Source organism: Bactrocera oleae, chromosome 4, assembly GCF_042242935.1.
Source record: "Bactrocera oleae isolate idBacOlea1 chromosome 4, idBacOlea1, whole genome shotgun sequence".
Taxonomy (NCBI): Eukaryota; Metazoa; Arthropoda; class Insecta; order Diptera; family Tephritidae; genus Bactrocera; species Bactrocera oleae.
This window is the reverse complement of record NC_091538.1, coordinates 61,546,962-61,573,703: the sequence shown is the minus strand read 5'-3', so window position 1 is coordinate 61,573,703 and position 26,742 is coordinate 61,546,962. Positions and strand designations below refer to the sequence as shown.

Below are 26,742 nucleotides of genomic sequence, written 5' to 3'. Positions count from 1 at the left end.
TTGATAGAAGAAAGTCGCAAAAGAACACGCCACCCACTGTTTGAATGCGGGCAAGTAGCAGTACGAAGCGAATGCGGCCACATTGTAGATGAATGGCAAGTGCTTCTTGATATCGCTTTGCGCCCAATCGCCGAAGAATAAATTCAATAAACCCTGATCACCACCATCGAAACTGCCATTCTCTATGGCGAACTGTGTGATTTTGGCGAATGTCTCCAAACTGGGACGATATACGAACACACCGGAGTTGAAGCAGTCGGGCCAGCTAACATCGGGGGCGGCCGACAGTTCCTCGCGCTCGAACAGCTCATCGCAGTTTTGCAGCACCTAACGGGATGCAAGAGAAACCAACAAAAAAAAATTAATTTAAAATCACACGCCGTCAGCATTAACTCGCTCATACGCACCAGTGTGTCAGCATCAAGGAAGACGCACTTCTCGAATTGCACCAGACGCCAGCAGTGCAGTTTTGTGAATGTGACACCCAGTTCGGGGCGTGCGAGCAGTGCCAAATTGGCGGCATCCTGTGAGTCCAAAACATTCACCTCCTGCACAACATTGTAGACATCTTGCAAGCGCTGGCGCATGGCCGCCGACACGGCAGGCGTCACTAAGACGGCCAGCTGATAGGCGGTGCCGGTGCGGCGTAACGAGTGCGCCAACACTAAAGCGCCCAGCGAGTACGTGTCATTCGTTGTTAGCGTCACCCACGCAAATTCTACGAGAACACAAAGGTGGAAGAAAAAATAACAATAATAATATTAGACTACAATTCGCATTATAAAAATATGTTAAGCACAAAAAATATAAAAAATAAATCAAAAATAATAAAAATGCTTGAAATAAAATACCAACAATATGTTCATAGTTCTTTCAAGCTTCAGTGAATTTTAATTTTTAGCCATTTCATTTGCTCATAAAAGAAATTATGAGTGCTTGAGTGCATAATACATAAAATATATAGAAAAATTATATTGTTTTGTTTTGGCGGCTCATTTCCGCTGGCGAGTGGCGACGGCGTTGGGCTTTGGTATGTGGCTAGTAGAATGGTAGTAGTGATAGCGTTCGGCGCGGCGTTGTAGGCGACAGCGGGTGGACACAGCATAAGCGACAGCTGCGTGCTTCAAGCGCAATTTATTAGATTTATTTTTAATTTCAAAAAACAAAAATTTTTTTTGTTAGCATTTTAATTTTTTTTTTTTTAATTTCTTAATATTATTGTGTGAAAAATGTTCAGCATGTGGGCGTAGCGCTTTTAGTTTCCCGAATATTTGCTTTAAATGCAGTTTTAGTGTTTTGTTATATTTATATTTTTAAATTTTTTGTGTTTTTGTTAATATACATTTTTCTCAAAAATTTTCTATTCCATAAATTTTTTTATTAATTTCAAAAACTTATGTATTATATATTGATACACAAAATTTTTTAATTGCGGTATCGACAAAAATATGTAGTTTTTTCTTAACAAATATTTGGGAAAAGTATAAATATAAATTTTTTCTATATAAAAGTATATTCTATATATGTATATTGCAAATATACAAAAAAAAAAAACTTTAAGAAAAAAAATTATTTAAGAATTTAAATAAAATATATTAAAGTTACACTCGTTTTTATTGAAATTTAAATTTTCTCAAAATTTTTCTATCCCTAAAATTTTTTTTATTATTTTCAAACAAAGCAGTATACTCGTATATAATATTTTTAATCGAGTTCTCTCTCAACAAATTTTCGGAAAAAGGAATTATATTGTGTATTGCAGAAATATATTTAAAAAAATTATTTTCCAAAATTAAAATTTTTTTCCAAAAAAGTTTAGTGATATCGTATATTGCAGATTTATATAAAAAAATCATTTGCAAAAACAAATCTTATTTGGAATTTCCAAACAAAAATTGAGAATTTAAACAAAACTATATTAAATTAAGATTTTTTAATGAAATTCTTGTCAGCACAATACCGAAACTAGATTTTTTTCATAATAAAAACAATTAAATAATTAATAACCAATTTAAAAAATAGACAAAGTATCACCGAAAGTATTTTAATAACAAAATTTTTTTAATTTCAGAGAAATAGAGAGTTTTAGAAGTTGTCTAAGAAATTTTTTATTCAAACTCTACGAAGTTTATTTTTAATTAGAAGAGCATAAAAATATTTACTATAGTGAAACTTAGAAAGAAAACTAAATTTAGAATACATTTTTAATAAAATAATAATAATAAAGTGATAAATAATAAATTTTAACATTTACTTTATTGAAACGCGCAAAATAATTTTAAAAAATTTCAATTATATTTTTAATTAGAAAGCAATAAAGTACTACACTTTATTTAGCTCAAAATTTTAATACATTTTTGTCCCACATTTTATACTATTTATATTAAAATATTTTTGCATTCTTAATATAATTTAAACTTTTGTAAATTTTCTTTGTTTGCTAAGCAGCTGACAGCAAATCAGCAGAATTATATTTCAGCACATTAATTAGTGTCATTTAATTGTATGAAATTTTCGTTTACTTTTATTCATTTAAACATATATAACATTTATTTGTATATATATTTTGAATTTCGTAAACTTTGTTGGCGATAATTTAAGTAAAATTGCCACAAATAAATTTCAAAATTAAATTTTTGGCACGTTATAACAAAGTAAACAAAATCAAAGGTTTCCAAACATCTTCTTCTGAGAAATGTGTATCAAAATATACAAATACAAATGAAAAAACCTTAAAAACAATTAGGTTATGAGCGAATTATTGAGAAGAAAATTGCCAAGTTTCTATAGTAAAGTTATATGGTGAAACCCAATTACTCCCTTTTTTTAATGACGTGACGAACCAAACTGTCAAAATAAACTCTGTCAACTGCTCGCTAAAAAAGTAACACAGCGAAACTATCATAACCTCTGTTTCTATCGTTTTTGTCAAAAATCGAATATTATTTACTTAATTAATATTAGTGGACGTTTTCTATGCTACAAAAGTACTCTCAGGCAACTAAACAGAAATATTTTCTATCGTAAAGTAGTTTTTTTTACTACACAACTCTCGAATGCTTTAATAAAATTAACAAAAAAAAATTTCAAAATTATAAATATTTGTTTAATAAGATTATTTAAATCCTCTATTTTTGAAGAAAATAAGTTTTAAAAATTTATTTTGAAAATCAAAACCGCTGGAAAAAATTGGATATTAGATAATTTCAGTACTTCAATTTTAACTGCATTAAGTAATTATTTTTTAAAAAAATTTATAAAAATATTTATAATATAATATAAAACTACACTCTATTAGCCAAATTAAAACAAACAATTAATAAATTCTCATTAACAATATATGTATGAGTAAATTTATTTACTTTCAATTTCGATATTTACAAAATAGTATAATAATTATAAATTAATAAAATTAATTTCATGGCTGCATACGGCAACTCCAACAACATCAATATATACAAACATACATAAGTAGATGTTTGAGCGGTGATTAGTGTCTGTTTGTATGATAATTGAGATAATTGAATTTGTTAATTAAGTTACACAAATAGTTATAAGTTAATCGAGACAATAAAATCATTGGTGATAATAGTTATTTAGTATTAATTACATACAAGGCAATCAGCAAAACTATAGTATTAATATATAATATTAATGGGGAAAGTTAAATTATTGAAAATGTGAAAAAATAAAATATTGAAAAGTTATTGCACGGAAAAAGTGAATATAAATGAGAAATAAGACATCGATCTACCTTTATATGTTTACAAAATGCATTCAATTCACAATCCACGAGCATCAAACGCTGCTACTACATGTACATATATATAGGTGGAGTGGTGTATGTGGTTGTGTGCGTATGCGTGACAAATCAGCTAATGCACCAATCAATCAATCAAATGCACATAATCTTGCTTAGCTTCGCTTTACGCAGCGCTACTGCTGCGGCAGTTGTGTGTGTGCGTGTGCAGTGGTGTTGGTGACAGTCGCAACTCCGCAATATGCAACAGCGCCTAAAACTGCACTTTTCTATACATGTATGTGTCTTCCACTTTCATCTTTTGTAGCGCTTCAGTGACTTCACACTTCTTTGCATTTATGTATTTGTGCGTGTGTGTGGTTTTCTTATATGTGTGTGGTTGTATTTTGCATATTTTCTAGGCGCTGGCGACATTTTTCTATTTCTAGGGAATTTTCAATGTTTTTTTCGGGAAAGGTGTGTGGGCTTGTTATATATTGTTCGTATATGCGTATGTGTGGGTGTGTAGATGTGTATGTTCGTAATTAATGTGACAGGTTTTGTGAGTTCGCGCAAATGATTATCACAATGGCCTAAAATAAAAATGAGTTAATTTACTTTGACTTGCTTTGTGGAAAAACTTTGCTGACTTACCGTGCTCATTTTATTTTTATTTGTTATTATACTATATACATAAATATATATAAGTATTTATATCACTTTTAACATTGAACTTGAAAATTTAAAAATAACTGGACATTCATGCTTATAAAGAGGTAAGGATAAATGTTTGATGAGGTACACAAGTATTGCAGATTTCGAAGCCGAAAGGTAAAATACTTCGAGAAGTATATTTTTATAAAACAAATAATTATTTGAATATTTATATTATTAAACTATAATTTTTAAATATTTTTTATAATATAAAAATATATTCTTATTAAAAAAAATAATAATTAAAATATTTAAATTATTATTTGCAAAAAAAAAAAGGTATAATGTTTAATTAGTTTTATTATTCTTTTTTATAAATTTACAAAAATTTTTTTATAAAATTATTATAAATTTTTATATATATATAATTATAATATTATATTAATTTAAATATTTTACATTCTATTTATTGATATTATTTTATTTTTGGTTGTATAAATTTAAATTATCAAATCTATAACTTTATATTTTAAAAATATTTAATTTTTTTATAAATTTGAAAACATTTTTTGGAAAAAAAATTGTAAATTAAAATAAATAACTTTCAGCTTTATAAGCATTAAAATTTTTTTTACAATAGTTAAATTGTTATTGTAATAATGTAGTAATATTTAATTTAAATTTTTATTTTTTTTATGAACTTAAAAAAAAGGTTTATCAGAAAAATTAAAAATTAAAATAATTAATTTTTTATTTTAAAAATATTTAACTTTATTTAAATGTCAACTTTGTTTTTATTAATTTTAAAAAATTTTTTTTTATAAAAAAAATTTAAATTAAAATATTTAACTTTCTAAAAATATTAAATTTAATTTTAAATATTAAGTTGTCTTTTATCAATTTTCAAAAATATTTTTTTTATAAAAAAATAAAATTAATTTAATGAAATATTAACATTTTAAGAAAAAATTCAATAAGTTGATTTTTTTCTTGTTATAGCCAGTACCAGAAAAATAATAACAATAGTAGATCTCAATAGATTTACACCCGAGGCCCTGAGGTAACAATTATTTAAAAATTACTCTTTCTCAAGAGAGTAGAGATTAATAGTTACAAAAAATAAATAATCTTCTTTGACTGAGGGATTATTTAAAAACAAGAAACTAAATTTAAAATTAAATACTTGTAATCAAATAAAATTAATTGTTAATTTTTAGTTAGTTTTTATGAAGGAAAAATTATATTGCCAATAAATTGATTTCAATAAAAAAAATTTAAAACATTAAATATTTCACAAAAACGTATATTTATGTATTTGTATAAATGATATTTTACCAAAAATATGCATATACAACATCCCAAATTCTATACTAATTAAAGGAATTGGGGCATATGCATACATATATACATACACATATGTACAGTGAGGCACATGGTTTATATGTCAATGATTTTGAACTAAAATATTATCCAGCCAAAAGAAACATAACAACTACTGTCTATATGTACTTTCCGACAAACATATAATATATGTACATATATACTGAAAAATTAGAACAATCCTTAAAACAACACAACATTTCATAGCCAGCTGCTTGTAGAGCTGCCATATCACCACATGGAAATGTCAACTGTCCATAAAATATTACTCAGAGTTAATGTTTTCTTTCAAATTATATTTAAAAATCATTTTCGCCTACTCGGACAATAAATTGGCTAATGCCTGTTTATCCGAGGCGAGGGTTGGATGACGCATTTGTTTACGAAGAATAATTAAATGTATAAGAGAATGCGTTGAGAATTGTTATTTTAAGAAAAAATTACAAAAAAATATATATATAGTGCTTTAATTTTTGGGTTTTTAGGTTGTGTGAAAGAAGAGAATATAGGTACCACTACTGGCCCCGTACTGTATCACCATATTAGGGAGTTAAATTTTTTGAAATATTTTTCAAGAAAATTAAATTTTTTATTGTAAAAATACTTTAGTATTATAGTAAAAATTTTGAGTTGATTTCAATATATATTTTGTTTCATATTATATTCTGAATTACCTAACGTTATTAGGAACGTCTGTTCCTTGCAACAATTTTATCAGAAAAATTGCAAAGAAAAATACAAACTAAATTCTACATTTTAATTAAAATTAAAAATTAATTCGATTGTTTGTTGATTGTTTTTTTAATTTAACTTATAATTTTTTTTCTTTTTACGTGTTCTTACTTTTTAGAAAAACATTAAAAAATAAATTAATAAAATATTGAACCACTAAAATTGTTGCCCACAAAACTTTCACAGTGCGCACCAATCACTCTCAGATTGCATCAAAAGTGCCGCTATTGAAATTTGATCATAAACGTGAAAAAGCAAACGTTTTCAAAAGGTTTTCACTCCACAACCTTCGTAATAAATATTAAATGACGGCAATAAAATCGCAATATGAAATAATGTGACGTTATTATGCACAATTCATGTCACAATTAAGCTGAAACAGCTGATATGCCACTCTCTGACTCGATATATATACTATAAACACCCTTTTTACCGGCGTTTGCGCAGAGCGAACAACAAACTCACTCAACAAGAGAAATTCAAGTGAGTTTTTAGTAAGAGAATCCCATATAAGAGCATAAAATATTTAGCTGAGCGGCATTTATGATGGCTCATATTTACATATATGTATCTAAATATATTGCTGAATTACTATGTATGGTCATAAAAGTACATAGCTACAACTCTCAGCACAAAGCATTCGCAAATGTAATGCGAACATGTCTTTCAAGTTCAATGCAAACCACAGTGGGTACTTGTATTAAAGGCGCCTTTCAAGCGTGAAATATGTGCTAAGGCACATACACCGTTAATCAAACATATATAATATATGTATGTACAACTTTATAGATGTTAGTAGATTATGTATTATATAATAATATAACTGAAGCATTCGCCGCACTTGACCTACTGTAACTCTAGATTGATAGCTTCAAGCGCCAAAATCTGAAGCGGGTAATGTTCTTAAGTGCGAGCACTTAACGGTTTGTGGACACAGTTGGGGGCAAAAACAATTCTTGAGGGTCGAGAAACGTATTGACTTTATCAACAGCAAGGTATTTATCTATTTAAATACACTTGAGATATGAGTAGCTGAAATGAAAGTGACGCATTTGAATTGGGAGGGGCAAAAAAAAAGAAAAAAATATATATAAATACGGGCAAAGTGCTGAAATAAACAGGCACTAACTAAATTAACTTTCATTCCTAATTCGAATAAATCTAATATCTTTTCAAGTATGTGTAAGGATTTTGTGGCTTGTGGTTGGTTTGATAACGCCGCTTTGAAATTAAAATGAGAAAATTACATATATTAAATTAAGGCATACAAACAGGTTAATTTAGATTTGGTCTTAATGCTGATCGCCAAACACCAAACCCACGTAGAGAGTTGAAACACAGGTACCTTTTGCTTTTAAAAACTGTTAGGTGTGGATCAAGAGATGCTCAAGTATCGACGAAGATCTATGAGCATGTCAGAAATTAGTTGATTATTATCGAACCCAGCCATTTCACCAAGTTAACTGCAGGTATGTGTATCTAAGATGTTTCAACTATAGACTACAGAAAACTGGACTATCGAGATGAAAGTGTCGAGATATTCTTAATATATGAATGTACTATGAAATACAATCGCAAATGTTAACTTGCTGTCTATAGGTAATCAGTAAGAATATATATACATACTTATAATATTTTTTTCTCCAACATTTGTAAAAATAAAGGCACTTGTAAAAAGCGATCTCGAATCTCTCCGAGACTCGGCTACTCATATATAGTCATAAAACTGAAAGTTCCTTTTATAAATCAGAATATTGAAATAAGTTATGTTGGACATGTTTCTTTTCAACTTAAGGACACAACTAGAGTCCAAGCAAGATTGGAACTTTCTTCTCGTCTCGCAAGCAAAGACACTCTAGATAGACATTTGAACTTACCAACCAGGTGTTAGTAAAAAAGTTGGAGTTCTTCTCATTACCTACAAATGTGGCCATTACTTTTTCATAAATAATTATAATTTATATGGAATTACTAGAAAAAATCTCGCCGCTTTAAATGTCGAATTTTTCCGATTTAATGCACTCTAATGCCAACGAGAACGTGAATGCTCGCCTAAAATATTTTTACTATCTCTATGTGACTATTTAGCCACGAAATGGATTTATCCTTGAATTTTCATAAATTTTGCAGCTCGTTAGTATGTCAGCGGGACAACCAAATAATTTCAAATGATTAAAAAGAACTGATTTATTTTTAGTTTTATATGAAAAATCGCATATTCTGCGGCATACCAAATTAAATGGCTCCGCGCTATAATATGCTCGCGCATTTTTCATGTCAAATATCGTGTCGAGAAACATTTTAGAAACATTCTACAGAATTTCAAATAGAAGTGTTAAATATTTTCCATGCGCCAGCGAAGCCAATTAGACATTTTGCTGTTTAAAAGCTTGAGATATATGTATGTGATTGTACATATTAATACGTGTATATATATGTATAAATATGTGTATATGCATATATATTTGTCTGTGTGTTCACACTAGAACTGACAGTTGGCCATTTGAAATGCAATGCATGTGGGCAAACTAGATTTGGCGAAAAGAAAATGCGCTCGGCAACGCCAACGCCCTCAAATCTGCTTATGTGCCACATGTATGCAATGATCGATGAAAGCAGAACAAAAATTAAAAAAAAAATGTAATCTTTGCAATTAAAAGTAAAACAAAAATGGCATACTAATTAATGCTACGTACTTGCCTGCTTCAACACGTGTAACAAAGTGCATACACACACATACACACACAAGTATGCGGCAGTAAATTAAGCCGGCACAGCGATTGGAAGAGTCTACGCAAAATTTCAATGAACCGCCACGACCGTGCGATCAAGCTTCGAGGCAGTAAAATTGTGCGTCATTGCCGGCAACGAAAAACCGGCATTGCTGTGGCAGTGGCAACTGTTGCACCGACTACGAAGTCGACTGTCACCACGCTAGTGAATGTAGCTGTTATTGTTGTGCTTCTTTCTTGTTTTTAATGGCATTTGCTTGCGAGGGCAATTTCGCCGGCAGCACAACAACACTTACATACAAACGCACACACATGTCGAGATTTATGTGGCGCATTCATTTGTGGATCCGCTTGATTGTCTGCGCACAAAAGGCTAGGGACCAAACTGGTTCATATTAACTGCATGTGGTGGAATGTCGTTGCATCCTACTGCATTTTTTCTGCTATGTTTTTGTTCTTTTTTTTTTGTTTTTTTGTTTTCTTTGCTTGTGTCTGCCTTCTTGCCTATCTTCCGCGCTTCACTGACTCGCCACGCTTGCATAGTTGCGCTCGTTGCAGCGGTCTTCGATCTTCGCTGATCGTCGCTATTCGCTTGGCGCGGCGCGGGCCGGCGATGTCGAGAGTGCGGGCGAGGTGATCGCTAAAAATACCCTGCAATAATGTTTTCTGAACTGCGTTGTAGGCACTTGATGCACTGCGCCACATTTCACCAGTTCGAGTGCGCCGCGCTGCCGGTCCGTGTGGTGTGGCAGCGGTGGCAAGTGAGTGTGTGCTCAAGATAATGTGAATCAGCGCGACAGTGCATGCTTATATATGTCGGCATGTATGTATCTGTATACGTACTTCAGAGGCGGTTGCAACATTTTAGATAATTTGTGTTACTTCCAGTTGCAAGTACAGTGGGCGCCATTAAAGTGGAAGTTTTATTTGGTTTTGTTAACTGAGCTTCCATAGTTTTGAGATGGTATGGACAGGATAATTCTAAAGTTTGGGTTTGTTTTATAAGGCCTCTCATTTTATGGTAAATATTTTGAGTAGTTTTAAGTATTTTTGTGTATTGAGTACTTCTACTGGATATCGATTTATAAAACTGTTATTCTTGCACAGAAAATAGTTTTAACTTTAAATTTAAACTATCTTGTGTTATTAAGTACTTTTCGAAAGTTTTGAGCTTTAATTACTTTTTGTATATTCAAATAGTTTTGAGTTTTCAAATATTTTTTGTGGTTTTGAGTAGTTGAAAGCGGTTGAATATCGATTCATACAAGTGTTATTGTATTATAGAGAATGGTTCTAACCTTTTACTTTTTTTTTAAACTATCTTGTGATATTAAGTATTGATTACTTTTTGTATTTTTGAGTAGTTTCAAATACTTTTGAGTATCGAATATTTTTTGTAATTTTGAGAAGTTTCCTTAGCTATCGTATAGAAAATAGTATGAGTAATTTTAAACACCTTGTAGTAGCGAGCCTTTTTTTATTGTGATTTTGGGTATTTTTAAGTATTTTTTGGGAATCAAGCACTTTCATTACCTTTATATTGCATGTTTAAAAAAAAAAAAATACGTTTAGTATACCTATATGTAGTACTAATGCAAAATTAAGTGCTTGAGTTCTTTATATCAGTAGAGAGTATTTAAAATCGGCTCTTAAAATTGCATAAAGAAGACAATTACTTTATATCAAAACTAATGATTTATAATTGAATACTCCAAAATGCTAACCAAAACTGTAAATATATATTTCATGCTTTATATCAGTGGTAAATCAATATTTACATTTTTATTACTGATTACTTGAGCCAAATACTTAGTAATTTATGTTATTGCTCAATATTTTGTGTCAACTTTGAGTACTTTCACTCAATATTGAGCTCATTAAATAAACTCTAGGTAATAAAACTAAAAAAATCTAATAATTTCAGAGGATGGCCTAAGAGAATCATATAAAAGAATTTGTTTAGACATTTTCCTTAGATTGCCGAAATATTATTTAAGTTATCAAGTAAACGATACAGGTACATATGACTTGAATTAGCAATAAAAATTGCTTTTAAAATATTAAATATAAAATATATTTTAAGCAAATGAAAGAGTGTCAAAACTTAAGCGAACAGCTGTGGCATCGCACCAGCATTTTCGATCGGAGACTTTTATAATATATATGTCTGTATAAATAAGATAAACATATATAAAGCTCCTCTTCTAATATATACATGTACATAAATTTTTATATACATATGTACCCCACACTGCGACATGAAACGCTGACAGTGGGCGTATTTTAAACAAAAGTAAAAGTAAAGGAAAAATTCACGAAAATAAACGGTCATAAGTCAACAGCTCGCCAAGTAAATTATTGCAACCAAAATCGTTTTGCTTTAAATTTAACCAGCGTCATATGCATTTAGATACAATATATATACAAATTTTAAGTTTTTTTTAATAAAAAAAAAAATTCCTTCAACTGTTGTTTTAATTTAAATCATGAGCAATAAACCGAAAGTATAGAATTTTCTCATGTTCATGAAGTCGGTGCTTAATTTTCTGCTCATTTATACATGTCTACAAATTATTTGAATATGAGGAGAAATGTTATTATATACATATATATATATATATGAATCTAAGTATGTATATTCATATGATACTTAGTAGGTATATCTATGGTATATTCTCAAGACGATAGTACAATTCATTTTCGTTGCTAAATTTAGTTACACATAAAGCTATGGAAATCACCTTTAATACCACAAAATGCGAGCGTTGCGCATCAGTGTTGAAAATAATGCGAAGATTTTCCAAATTGTGAAATTAACTACAAACAGATGTCTTTGGCATTTGCATGGAAAATGCTAAGCACATATAAATTGCCATCAAATACTAGTGACAGGTGATTTTGTTTTTACGTTTTAAAGAATTTTTTTTGTGTTTTTTTTTTTATTTTTGTTTTAATGATGATTTTGAAATTTATTTTTAACATGTGAAATAATTTTTTTAAAAAACGAAAAATTTTCAATAGATTTATATTCTATGACAAAATGTTGAAAAAGTTACTCAAAGTACTCAATATTAGCTCAAAATACCAAGTATTGTCTTAAATCACTCTTTAGTAATCATTATTCATCGATATTTCCATAGTTAAAAGTTGTTCGTTAATTTGTAAAATTTGGTTAAATCTAGTAACAATTTTATGCTCTCAAGTTTGAATTTACTTCGTCAACAATGCCATTTATTATTCGTTTGGTATTTAGGTTACTCGAAAGTGACTCAATTTATTTTACATCAATTTAATTTAATATTATATATTTATTATTAAGTGAGTTTAGTATATTTCAATTTCACTAAGTCTTAACTTAGATTATTCATCAATTTTTTGAAGCTTTTAAAGAACTCTGATTTGATCAGATTATAATTGATTATGAGTCTCTGATTGGAAGTACTTAAAGACCATTTAAGTCCAATTTAGAATAATTTTTTATTTAAATTTTGTTTTAATTTAAATGTTTTCCTAAGTGCTCAATAGTTTTTGAAATATTTTATCATATCTGAGTGACTGCTTTATATTTTATAAATAACTTAAGGCAATAGCTGATCAAAAAGGTAAGTGAATTCACAAAAATTAAACCCAAAATTATGAGTGGTGTTACGTTGGCTGCCGAATATAGGTACAGGGCGAAATTAGTGAAATTGCAAATACTATGGCATTTCGAAATATGAGTCGTCGAGTTCGAATAAAGAAGGGCACATTTTACCTGCTTATATCGCATGCATTTCTAGCAGAATGGTTAACATTTATTCAATACTAACAAATTTTTAAGATATATCAAAATAAGAAAAAAAGTTCTAGAAAAAACACGAGATCTTTATATTCTCTTTCCAATAAAATTTTTCAAAATAACTTTAAGGTTTAGCCATATATTTTCATTTAGTAAATGTTCTTAAATTGATCTCATCGTTTAATTATTCCAGAACTCTAAATTTCACACCGTTTTCGAAATATAGTAGTGCCACATACGAATACGATAAACTTTTCGGAAATCTTTATTAATATCTGAATGACACCGCTCAATTTCCATACTCGAGAAGATTCAAGAATAAATAAATCGATATAGGGGTGTTAAGATTCTTATAGATATTATTATTCCTTTAACAGACCTCTTAAATTAAAGTAAGCTGTAATATAAATTTTCAAAAATTAAGAATAAAATACTCTCATGCACTTGCGGCAATCTTCCGAATTACAAAAGCACCAACTAATCAGAGTGTAGCGCCCCCTACGTGCGTATCACCGCTTATCAGTGAAAAAATTCGAAAGACCTTCACATTTAAGTATATATTTATATATGCATAGAACATTGCCGGCACTTGATTACAAATGCGGATAGATACTGCTGATGCCGCAACGCTTATTTAAAACATATAAAATTCAGTACCTCAACAATACGAATCATCAATGGAAATATGAAACGTGATATGCAAAGGCATGGAGAGGGCGCAAACCAACGGAGAGCACACGCAAATGCATGGAGCCAAAAAGAAAAAAACCAGCCGTACGCTATAGCATAAGAGAGTAAAAGCGATAGAGAGAGAGAGAGTTGCACCAAATAATATGTGTGAGATGACACATTTGACACTTGACCCCATTGACGGATGAAATTGATTATCAAAAGTTACGCTGACATGGCGTGAATGACAGATTTGAGGGGTGTCAACGAGAAAAATCCAAAAAATTAATGCTAATAATGAAAAAATTTTAAATTATAAATAGTTACAACAACAACAAACACGCGCAATGGTCACACATTGTATGTGACTCTGTGAGACTGTATGTGCGTATGTGAAAAATATGTGCAAAACATAAATATAAATCATGTCAATGACGTTCATTTCGACAAGTTTTCGCAAAACCAACACACGACGAATAGCAACAACAAGAAGAACACTCGAGTGCATATAATCGCTTGTGAATTTAGAAAAATTCAGTATAAAATTAGAAAACTTATAGCGTGAGTAGTTATTGTATGTAGTGTAGTGTTGTTGTAGCTAAAGAGCGAGCGCAAGCCAACACAAATGGAGAGCAGAAGAGTCAGGAAACTGTTTTTTTTTTTGCTTTTTGAAATTGTAGTTGGCGCTGCGACATGCAGGCGGCATACACGCTGAAGGTCACTTAAGGTCGCCGCTATTGCTACCAATGCAAAGGAAATATGCGTTTCAAACAAAAAAATGCAGACAACGCGCTGATAACAACAGCACTGACTTCACGTTGAAGTTGCTGTTTGATGTAGAAGGAATATTACAATAACAAATACAAAAACAAACTAAGTATATAAATTAATTTGCTTGCGTTTTGGCGGTTTCAATGCTTTTACAGGCAGCTGCTTTGGCATAAAGCGGCGCCGCGAGTCTATACGGGCATTTGTTGGAAGAAAAGGAGGGTGTAATTGCAGGTTATGCGCTTGCACATTTTACAACTCAGCTTTTTTCAATAAAAAAATGTTTTTTTTTTTATAACTTTGAAAAGTTGCTAAAAATATTAAAAAGAGGAGGAAGCGTGGTAAAGGTGTGCGCAAAAAATATTTATGATGATATAATTTTTACTAATACAAATAATAACAAGGTGACGCAGGTGGGGTAGGGACACGGCGCGCTAAATGGCTGATAAGGCGCAGCTTTGACTCGGAATTTGTTAGGCAAGCAACTGCAGGTATGTGTGTGTGCGTGTGCCCCATAAGCCTAAGCTGCCAACTAAGGCACAGCTGACAACAATGTTTTTGTTATTGTTACTCCTATTTCTGCGCATATCTTTTTACTCATATTTCATTATTGCTAACTACTATACAACTCAGATTTTTACTCAGCAAAATCTTATTTATTTATTAACTGTTAATTTTTTTAAATTTTTATTTTTGCGCTGCTGAAAGTTTCGCTATGCGAGATTTTTTCTGATTTTTCTTTTTGCAATTTTCTCGCTTGCCTTTTATTTGCTGCTTATATTTGCAGTTGTAAATTAATTTAAAAAAATTGAAGCTTGCAACGTGCGTGCGTATTTTATTAGATTTTAATTTTTTAGATTTTTAATAAATTTTTGCTTTTAGTTCTTCAACAACTTTGGCTCGAACTTACTGCTCATTTTGTTTAAACTGTTGTCGTTGTTGTTAAATTGTGTAGAAATGAAATTTTATTTATTTTTTATTTTATTTGAACAAGTTTTTCACTTTTCTCAGCACTTTTTATTTTGTTAAAAATTCACTCGTGGTGTTTTGGGGTGGCTTGCGTTTGCCCAACTGACTGACTGACTATACTGTCTGCCTGTCTTTATGACCCGTTCTACTCAGTCTTCTACTCAGCGTTTTGCTTGGCGCTTTTCACTTATGCTTTTGCTTTTGCTTCAGCTACGTTGTTGTTCCGTACACGAGCGGCGAGAAACTGATTTCACGTTGTACCGTTTGACTGCAGCAAAGCGCGTACAGCCAGCCAGACCGCGATTCGACCTCCCCTTTAGAGCAGCGAGTAAATACTTTTGTTCTTTTTCATAGACATTTTGCATGCTTTCACTATACATATATCCACATTCACTCGCATGTATTTGTGTGTTTTGGTTGTGTTGGTGTATCGCCGTTGTGAGCGCTCTGTATCTCCTCGCTTGTGGCCGAAAGTGACTCGAATTCTAAAAACGTACAATTGTTTGTTGCTGCTTATTTGGTTATTTTGTTGTTGATTTTGCATTTTTGTCATTGCTATCGCTCACTCGTTGTCGTTACTCTGGCTGCTTGTTGGTGTAGTCTCCGAACGGTAAGCATCGCTTGTGGTGATTTCTTTTGCATTATTTTTAATCACTCAGTAGGCGCCTCTGCCTATGCAATATATCACCAGAGATGAATGTTGGAAATCTTTGATGGATGCTGTTGTTGATGACTTTCTAGCGACGAATTAGCGCCCGCTAACGCACTCAATTATTTAATTAGCTTGTATTGAGCGAGGCCCCCAGAGTGGGTTGTTGGTGTACAGAGATTGTTTTAAGAGAACCAAAGAAAGAGAATGCTATTACAATAGTTGAATGTTCTGGTTTCGAGACTTCTGTAAAATATATAAGTGATTTATTGTATATTATTTTAGACAGATTTAAAAAATATACAAAAATGTATTTTAAAAGTATGAATAAAATTCTTAAAACTATATTTAAATCATTTCGATACAAACTGATAAGAAAAAGTTTTGAATCAGCTTTTGGAACAGACATGTTCCAAGTCGAGCACTTTAAATGAGTGATTCGGCACGGGTCGAATAAGGTGTCTTGATCGTGCAAAAGTATTTTATTCAGTTGGTAGTTTTCTTCAATCGTCGTTACACACATCGGGTCTACGAACCCGGATTTTTATCCAGCCAAGGATGGTCAATTCGACAGCATTCCTCCAAATTATTTCAGATTTGTTTTCTGCCGCTACAACAGCAGCAATATTTTTTACTGCTATGTATATCTCACAAACCCTCTATTTGATCACAATTAAAAAAAATATTTTCCGAAATTGACCCAGCAAATAGTTGAGAGATATGCGCGTATTTGTATGATTTTTTAAATCGGTGTAATCTGCTCCCAAAACATAAAATGCATTTGTCTCCAAACGCTGTTTTCAGAGTCAGTGAGGAAAATTTCTCCAAAGCAGACTTTCTCAACTTGAAATGTTCACACAACCTAAATTTATCTATTGTTATAAAAAATTTTTTTTTTAGTTTTTAGATATGGGATAGTTTTAAGCAACAAAATCTTCCTCAGCAGCTGTCACTTTTTGGCGAAGGTCCTCCTGGATATCGATTCGGGATCAGAGGAATCAAAAATTTTTCAAAATAAATTATCGAATATTGAACTATATCAAATTCTATAACTATACATTATTTTTATTTATTTATTTACTAAACAAAATGCCTAATTAACAAAATTTACTAAAAAACGGTTTATTTTGTGACAAGTGACAATAACCTTCTAGACGAGATCGAGGAGACACAGAAAACGTCCCTCCTTAATATTAGTTTTCTCTAACTCTCACAAAGCCGAGTCAAGTTTGAAAGTATATATCGTTCTAAACCTCTCTAGCAAACCTACAATTACTTTCCAATATTCTACTGCTGCTTTCAAAAAATTGCCGAAAATGTATATAAAAAGATGGACTACGTCAAAAGATTCACTCAACGTTTGTTCATTCATAGGTTTATTATTTATTCTCACTTTGAAGTTGGTTGGATCGAAACCGACTGTGGATTATATTTAATCGAAAAGGGATCAATCAAGAGATAATACTCTATTTATTTAATGGTGTACAAGTATACTGATCGGTCGGTAACTAAATAAAATATTTCTTAGAAAATCGCCATTGGACAAAAGACATTTTAATTACCGTGAATAACCTATACATATATCCTATATATATAAACCAGGTGTTTCTTTCCATTCCGACTAGATTAATTTCGAAATATAGTTCCATCAGATTCACTTTGAAAGCCACGATGGCGCTGTGGAAAGTATTTTTTTTTTGGTGTACTTTGAATAGAACATGTATGAAAAGACATGACTTCCTTCAACAACAATCCATGTAAAATTTTGTGCAGATATGTCGTCAAATAAAAAGGTTTTGCATATAAGGACTTGATTTTAATTGATCAGTTTGTATGGCAGTTTTATGCTATAGTGGTCCGATATCGGCTGTTCAGACAATTAAGCAGCTCCTTGGGGAAAAATGTTGTGTACTGTAATTTCTTATCGATATCTCAGAAACTGAGAGACTAGTTCGCAAACTCTTAATAGCTAGTTCGACTGGCTAAATTAGCTTAGCTCGTTGCGCTGATTATTTACATATATTTTTTATGTGGTCTCCGAAGTTTCCTTCTGGGCGTTAAAAACCTCGTGACAAACCTAATATAGCATAAAAGATAGGGACCAACTACTATCGTAACATTGAGCAATTTCTGCAACCCCACTAATCTATTACAAATTCAAATAAAACTCGCCGCACAGCTGATTATCTTCGCCCACAAGCACTGCGCATGACTACGTTTCAGCCACCCACAACAATGACAGCAACAATAATAACAACTACACGGGCGAAGCGTCTTGAGGAAGAAAACAAAAAAATAAATAAATAAAAGAAAATATGAAAAATCAAGCAACACAGGCAACAAACCGCAAAGCAACGAAGAAATGCGATTCGCTCTGCCTGAATTGTCGACGACGCTAACGCTGCTGCTTTCGCCACGTCCAACAGCAATGTTACAGTCACGTGTAACGATGGCATTTCAACGCCGGTTCCGTATTTACCCAGCCATGCAGCAGCGCGGCGACGCGGCATAAATTTCCAGCGCAACAATAAAAATGTAGAATATTTGGAAAACCAGTAGAAAGGGGTTGTGGGGTGTGCGAAAAATCGACGACGTGTGCAATGCGCCGTTGCATGCAACGTCGCTTGCCACTCAGCGATACGGATTCGCCGCTGCGTGACTTCAGTTCAACGCTAGCTACGCTCACAAACGGTTGGGCCTTGGAAAAATATAGATTAGCAAACAGAAATTCACACAGAGAAAATAGTGAAACGAGTGCTCGCGCCTAAAAGTGGATATGAAGGATATACAAGCCAACGCGGCAAGGCCTTACTGAAGTACGGTGTGTCGTAAGTGTGTATTCGGTATATGTAAATAGAGGTGTGTGGAACGAGGGTTAAGTTCATACGAGTCAAAGGGTCGCAATTGTGGAAATTTTATCGGAGAAATTTTCAAACAAAAGTTGTGAAAAATTAGAGAAAAAGTGTTGTTGCTTAAGTGAAAAAGTCTAGCGCTAAAGTAATTGATTTCAAAACAATTACGGGAGTGTAAATGCGTGTAAAAATATATGCGCAGCAATTATCTAAAAAGTGTAACAGGCGAAGATAAATTAAATGGAAAAATAAGTAAAATAAAAGTGAGTGCAAGTATTCTGTGTTCATAAAATATAAGGTGAATCAGTGCAAATCGCAAAAGGAAATAGATAAATATATTTTTTAGTATAAATACTCAGCTCAAGGCCTTTCCGAAAGTGGCCAAGTAGCAAACAACGACACATCGTAAACTAAGTTTAAGCTGCTGCGCTCTCCAACGCGTTAACCCACCCCCTCGGTACTAGTGGCACCGCCAAGTGAGCGTCTATTATGCGTCGTTCGCATGCGAAAAGTTCACGCAGTGGAAGTTAATTGACCTTCAACTGTAGAAGAAGCAGCATTTGTGACATAGTTACACGATACACGCCTCTAACTGCCTTCAAATGCCATCAAGCTGGATATAAGTACACAAAAATAATCAAAAGAAAAAATCAAGAAAGAAAAAGCAAACAAATCAAGACAAGTATTTTTTTCTGCGCGCTTAACAATAATGCATAAGAGCAATTATGGAAAATTCACCATCGAACTCGATTGAAAAGCAAATTGATAATTTTCTGGAACACTTCAAGCGCAGCGCATCCAAAGCCATGGATGCAGACTGGTGCAGCAGCGGCTCGGGGTCTAGCATTAGTGGTGGCGGCGGCGGCGGTAGTGGCGGCTTGCCATTGAATGCGGGCGCTGATAGCCTTTGTAATAATATTTGCAGTGGCATCACCGCAAATGGCAGCGCTGTCAATCAGTCGCCGATAAATCAACCACAACAACAGCAACAGCCATTACAACATCCACTCTTGCAACGCACCAAAAGCCGTTCGAGTTGTTTGGATATATCCGATTTATCAGGTGAGTTTGTGTGCTGGTGTCTATATATATATATATCTATATATCGATGAATTAGTGTGCGGTAATTCGCTTAGTAGACTAGGGTGACGCTAATTGCATTTGGTAGTTGGAAAACTTTTTTTGTGGCTAAGGCATTTATTGACTTTTACATTGTATATATTTTATATATGTATATATATGTTTATGCTTTAAATTAAATAATAATAACGGCACATTGGCAAGTATACTTATTTATAAATCTATTTAGGTATATATAATTTTTTAAAGGGTTATATCCACTTGGAAATAAAAAAATGTGATTTTTCCCGTGAATTTTTTTTTGTAGAGGCATTTTGTTCAATAAATTAATCAATATTAGATAAATTTACAGATTTAATGTAATATAATAATCGGCAATTCATTTTTACACAATTTTGATTCCCTCGAGCCCGTAGTCGATCTAAAGGAGGACTTCCGAAAAAAGGTGTGTAGAGCTGAGGAAGATTTTTCTGCTTAAAATTATGTCAAGTTCAAAATGCATAAAAATTTTTCCCGACAATAAATTAATGCAGGGAAAGATCGTAACTTTATTTAAAATTTTGATTTTTGACAAAATGGCCACTACCCAAAAAAAAAGTCGTTTTTTGTTAGGAGTGTCATCACAGTGGCTTAAAAAATCTAAATAATTATGAAAAAGTTTTATTCTTTTGATCATTATCCGACAAATATGTATACCAAAGAAACTCGTGTAAAATTTTAAGTCGATTGAGCTGAAAACCGCGTCGTGAAAAACGTTTGGGAACCGATTACACTAAGTTAAAAATTTCTTTAAAATACGCCCTTATCTCCTATATTATCTGTATATTTCAATATCTGTACATTTGATATGGTACTTCCGGAAATTAAACAATTTTTATTTATAAGTGGATATAACTCAACTCCTTAAGAATATTTTAAGTAAAAAGTGTGGTAAGACAACTTATGGTATAAATATAGATATGGTAGAATATCAGGTTTAATAAAAAGTAAATCTCTTTCGGAATTCCGCAGCACTAAGATACGCGCTAAATATTGTAGCGATTACCCTGTCATCAGAAGACTATAAAAAAACTAACTGAAAACCCTTCAACATTTAAGGCAATCAAAATTTTTTTTGGAATCCACTTCTTTTCCTAGCGTTCTATAGATGTATATTTAAGAACCTGGTATAATAAGATAAGTTAGAACATATCCTGAAAGCAACCCTTATTCCAAGAAGTTCGATGTTGAATTATAATCACTGGTAAAGCTCAATATCATAGTGGTTTCATTCATTTTTATAGCCTGAAAAGTGTATATTAAGTTTGTCACCATATTTATAACATCCAGAAGGAAACGTCGGAGACTCTTTCAAGTAGATATAAAAATGATCAGCGTGACGAGCGGAGTTCATTTAGTCATGCCAGTCTGTATAAATGGTAACTTGTCTCTCAGTTTTTGAGGTATCGGTCTAAAACTTTACATATGTCCCGGAACCGTCGATAACGGACTACTATGCATATAGCTTGCATACAAAACTCAAGTCCTTGTATGGAAAATTTTTTTATTTGACAAGATATTTTCCCAAATGTGACATGAATTATTATCCAAGTTATCGCCAATACTTTCGAACAAATTGTTCAGATCGGACAACTAGAGTTTATGGCCACCATACAAACTGACCTATCAATATCAAGTCCTTGCAGGAAAGTTTTTTCAATTAACAAGGTATGGTCACAAAATTTGGCATAGTTTATTATACAGGAGATCGCTGCAATCTTCGTATATATTGCTCAGATCGTACCAATATAACAATGAAGTCTATCTTTATATCTTCTCTTTTTTTCATTGAAATTTATTTGAAGAATTAAATTAAGTCTCTTATTTTCCTTAACTTAAATTTTAAAAACACTTCACAAAAGCGATGCCACAGTAAATCATTAAAAGTCAATGTCTCCATCAGGATGGCCACTACTACAAGTCGTTTCCTTGCTAAATCATTATGCATTTATATATAGTTATATGTAAGCATTTTGCATAAGTGACTAAGGGACATTCGCAAAGAAACACGTCTTGTCACAGCACTGAAGTATCTTAACCCTTTTGCACTTACAATTGCAGAAATTACTTGTAAGAGTGTTGCCTGTAGGAACAAAGAAAATATTTTGTAAAAATTGATAAATAAATAATGTCAGAAACAATATTTCTTAAACAAATGTAATAGTTAATGCTCAGAAAAAATTATTAAAAGATCTTAAATTTTGCACAATATATTTTCAGTCGCAATAAAAGTGAATGCTAAAGCAACAAGTTCACCTAATCGAAAATCCTTGAGTTTAGTTGACTATTGAAATATTGGAGCATTAATTGAGTATTTCGTATTTGGATCACATTCTCTCATAGATAAAGAGAACCTCTTCTCACTCAAAGTTGAAATATTCACCCATAATGTTCTACTCTCTCCATACTTCCCAAAATACTACATACAAGTACACTAGGTCTGCTTTCAACGTGGTGGCCCTCACTCAGTTGCCTTAATAGCAGCTTAAAGTTGGATTCGTTCCGTTGAAGTTTTGACCGCAAAATTTAAGCGACGAAAACTATAATTCAATCAGTATCCATATTAATATTTTGGTTTTACATTTATGGGCTTGGTATCCGCTCCGCGAATTCGGTTTATTCTCAAAAGGATGTGTTGAAGTTTATCTTCCTTTAGACCTTTATACTAATTTCCTATTTCCAAGTCTTTCGTCTAAAGGTATAAAAACACGATTATAGGTGTAAATGAGTAGACAACGCAGAAGGTTTTAAAAATTATGGTATTCTAATGGACGTTAAATAGAAATTAATAGTTATATTTAATATTTACTTCCTCCAAATATATATCTTATATTCTACACACTATGGTAAAGCCAAACTCACTACCGTTGCCTACCTTTAGGCCGATTGTGAATAAGTACGCAAAAGACTGCAATAAATTAACTCAAAATGGTCAAGATTTATACTTGATATTATTCTATCACCTCATATTAGAAGTGGAAAGGCATGGGTCCGTTTAATTTTAAAGTAAAGCTTATATTTATTGCTCTTAATACTCACAATGACTATATATTCGATTTCGTGTAAGCATTTTCCGGCAGGGTCTCAAACGTAGCCACATAACCACAGTTAAGGACGCATAATAAGCTTAAAGGATAACGGAAACAGCTTGAAGACGATTGTCTGCCTTAAACGCTAAAGTCGCACTGTCAGCTTTTCCTTCTTTTGCCTTTTTTGTGTATCCCTTGCCTCATATTTCCTTCGCTTTCTTTTTATATGTCATTCGAGACCGCCAGAAAGACGCCAACCACTTAGCAAGCGACAATGACTGCAGTAAAGGGCGTATATTTACCCATTACAAGTTAGTGGGTGGTCTTTCGTATTGATTTTATTTTCGCTATAGTTGTTATGGAGCGTGAAGAATTTGAAGTCGCACAAAACGTAGGAAGTTGTGAAGAGAAAAGTAAGAAAGCAACTCCCTGCAGGAGCGCCAAAATGCTTAAGCAGAGTAATTATCACTGTGCCGTTGGGTGGAGCAGCTCGAAGACGAGGTGAACCATGATAACGAGTTATTGGCCTTTAGTGGCTGTAATTAAGCACATTTAGCAGTGGTTTGCTTGAACGCACTCAAAAGTGTTTGACTTCAGCTGAGGGTGATATATAATATTCATACACGACTAAGAAACAAGTGGAGATTTATGTATACCTATGTGCACTGCGTGAGTGGCAAAGACACAAATGTCATAAAAAAGATGCGCTACTTTTTCAGTTTTATTGCTTGACATAGTTTTATTTGCTAGCAACGCGGGTGGTTGCACACATACAATCAGATATGTACTACGAGGCAAGCTTGTTAAGCCAGAAGAGTTTTTTAAATGTTGTGTTTCTCCTCCACTGGCGTTGACACACCTTACGCGCTTATAGTCGAGTAAGTTGCAGCACGCCAGCCGTTTGTGCTTTTATCAGTTTGGCGCCGATTGGAGGTACCAAGTGTAGCCAAGTCCTTCTCCACCTGATTTAACCAATGGAGTGAAGGTCTTCTTCTTCCTCTTCTTCGACCGATGAGTACTGCATCGAATACTTTCAATGCATGAGTGTTCTCATCCATCCGGACAATATGACCCAGCCAACGTAGCCGCTGTCTCTTAAATCGCTGAACTATGTCAACGTTGCCGTATATCTCGTTCAGCTCATCGTTCCATCGACTGCGATATTCGCAGTTGCCAATGCGCAAAGGACCCCAAATCAGGGCTGATATTGTCATTGGTGTAAATGCTGGTTCGAAGAAAGACGAAATTATGTACGACTCCAAAGTTATGACTGTCAACAGCGATGTTTGATGACAGGATATATTTCGACTTTACTTTCTTTACTACCAGCTCCATACGCTTTGCTTCCTTATCTAGTCGGGGAAAAGCAAAACAAGGGCGCGGTTGTTGAGCCCAAAGATAACAATATCATCAATTCTCCTACTCCATATTTTTTTTTCATACAGACAACTCCCCATAACATTGGTACTCATGATGCATCTTAAGACTTGAAAATACCTAAATTTATCGAATGACTTAAATTTTTACTCCATTAACAGATGAAGAAGCTCGCCATAGCAGAACTGTGGCGATAATGAAATATTAACATATCTTTAGCAGTTTGTTTCAACTATTTGTGTCTGAAGATTTATGTATATTGGATAAACAGTTATATGGAAAATATATTTCCTGATCTGGTTCCTTCGAAGGATGAACCTAAATTCAAGGTTGACCGATTATTTAGATTGAGCATTGGACGAAAGCTAGTAGCAATAATAGAAGACGCGGAAAAAATCAAAGCAAAGACCTTCTTCATTCGATTGGACCCAAACAAGATTAACTCGGATCTATCTAACTCTGAGATCCTGCCGGTTTTCTGTATTCAAGTCTGCAGAAATGTTTTTCTACCGAAGAAGCAAAATATTTCAAGAGCCTGACATGTCAAACCACTCTTTTCCTATACATTTCAATACATATGTACATACACATGTATATGAACATTTGTCTTTATTTGGGCAGCCAGGGCGTATGAGTGCGTAAGCTGCATGAAAATGCAATTCAGAAATCAGACGTTCGCATTTGCGCTACACTTGCTCATTTTCCTTCATTGTACGCTTTAGTGCTTTTAACTGCATTCTAAGTTTTTCAAATGTGCTTTTTTATTGTTTTTGTTTTGGTTTTATGACTGCATTTGCCGCTCGCTTTTCGGTACTAAATGCAAATCATCTGACAAACAAGAAGACGAACATAATTTCTCGAGAGCTACTTTTTTGCTTATGCTTATGTTTGCATGAATGTGTGTTTGTGCAAATGCAACAAAGCATACTTTTTATAGTCTTCAAAACCGTTATATGCTTGTGGCAATGCGCAATTAAATTGTGTGCTTGTTTGTGTGTATATGTATATATATATATATGTATGTGTGTGTGCCGAGGCGTCGCAGTTGCACTTCAATGGGTGCACTGAGTGCCGCACGCACACATATACACATATAGGTCTATCACTCACATGCATACAAATATAGATAGTTGCAAGCAGTTGCTTTTGGTGTCTCCGATTTTTTTGTTTTTGTCTGTCCACATGTAGTTTTCCATCACTTTTTCCACTCGCCATCCACTGTTGTGCTTCATTCGGCTTAGTCTTGTATTTTTCTTTTGCCGTCACACCCCACTGTTCTTAATTGACGTGCCTTTATAGTAAAGTATTATATATATATATATATATATATAGCTGACGTTTCTCGCCCCCCCTACCACTTGTTGTGCGCTCTTTATGTTGTGGTTGTGGCATGTTGCACTGACTTTTTGCAACAATTTTCCAAATGTTTCCGTTTCGGTTTGCTGCCCAGCGGGCTTCTTTTTTTTACAATCCATATAATTTTTCTTTCCTTTCCACTTCGTTCAGCAATTTTCGCATTTTGCTGTCTTTGAAGTGCAGCACTTTCAGAGATTTTGTTTGTACAGTAATTTACAAAACGACCTTGAGTTTACTAGGCAAATACTCGTACAAGAATGAGGGGGGAAATTTGTTGGTAAATGCAGCTGTCAAACGTACTTTCTAAATAAAAATGTGTTAAACCAGCGACGCATTAGTCATGGTCATTCAGAGGCGGGTTTCTCTTACTAGCATTCGTGAGTGTAATTTCCGTCAAACTGTTACATTGTCTATTACAAAATTTCTCTAAAGAGAAAACAATGGCTAAGGTCCTTAACTCAGTGCTGACGGTCATAGATAGCAACAGTTTCTTTATTTTTGCTGAAAAGAAGATTATCTTAACCAGTTGTCTTTACTCCTTTAAGGATTATGATGGCCTTAGCGGATTAGAAGGAATTTTATGCGAAGACAGTCTGCATACACCTTGGCGGAGTCCAAAAAATCTTTATCGAATACCATACCTGACTCGCGGATTTGGGGTGATCAGCTGATGCCGAGCTGTAGACAGCCGGACGGGTCACAGCTTGCTCACTTTAGATGTAACGGTTAGCTGCAAATAACCAATAAGCAGTCCCGAACAGCATTTAGCGGCTAGGGGGGTACGGTATCGGAGGAGCTCAGTGAGCCAACGGTATCGTCTAGGGACTTCGAAGAAGTCTACTACTTCTATGTGTTAAGTCATCAACAGACGGTAGTCCTTACCAAGATCCCATTTTGTCCTTATAATTATCGCAGAAAATCTATCAGCTTGAATCAGAC

General features: G+C 32.9%; 3 protein-coding genes across 7 annotated transcripts in view; 1 reads left to right on the top strand and 2 right to left on the bottom strand.

The window, feature by feature from the left end:
* Positions 1–15,505, bottom strand: part of Gyg (glycogenin 1) — a 31,614-nt gene extending 16,109 nt beyond the window's left edge. For all 5 annotated transcript variants that reach the window (XM_070108526.1, XM_036356775.2, XM_070108524.1 and 2 more), the window contains exons 1-3: positions 15,363–15,505; positions 408–718; positions 38–327 (exon numbers count right to left, since the gene is read on the bottom strand). In XM_070108526.1, coding sequence (XP_069964627.1) covers positions 38–327; positions 408–718; positions 15,363–15,369 — 608 coding nt within the window. In that variant the 5' untranslated portion in view covers positions 15,370–15,505. The remainder of the gene's footprint in view (positions 1–37; positions 328–407; positions 719–15,362) is intronic.
* Positions 1–15,533, bottom strand: part of LOC106623377 (titin) — a 33,353-nt gene extending 17,820 nt beyond the window's left edge. Inside the window, exon 1 of the mRNA XM_036356774.2 lies at positions 15,363–15,533. Coding sequence (XP_036212667.1) covers positions 15,363–15,369 — 7 coding nt within the window. The 5' untranslated portion in view covers positions 15,370–15,533. The remainder of the gene's footprint in view (positions 1–15,362) is intronic.
* A 2,779-nt stretch (positions 15,534–18,312) lies between these two features.
* Positions 18,313–26,742, top strand: part of LOC138857068 (uncharacterized) — a 49,810-nt gene continuing 41,380 nt past the window's right edge. Inside the window, exon 1 of the mRNA XM_070108487.1 lies at positions 18,313–19,984. Coding sequence (XP_069964588.1) covers positions 19,648–19,984 — 337 coding nt within the window. The 5' untranslated portion in view covers positions 18,313–19,647. The remainder of the gene's footprint in view (positions 19,985–26,742) is intronic.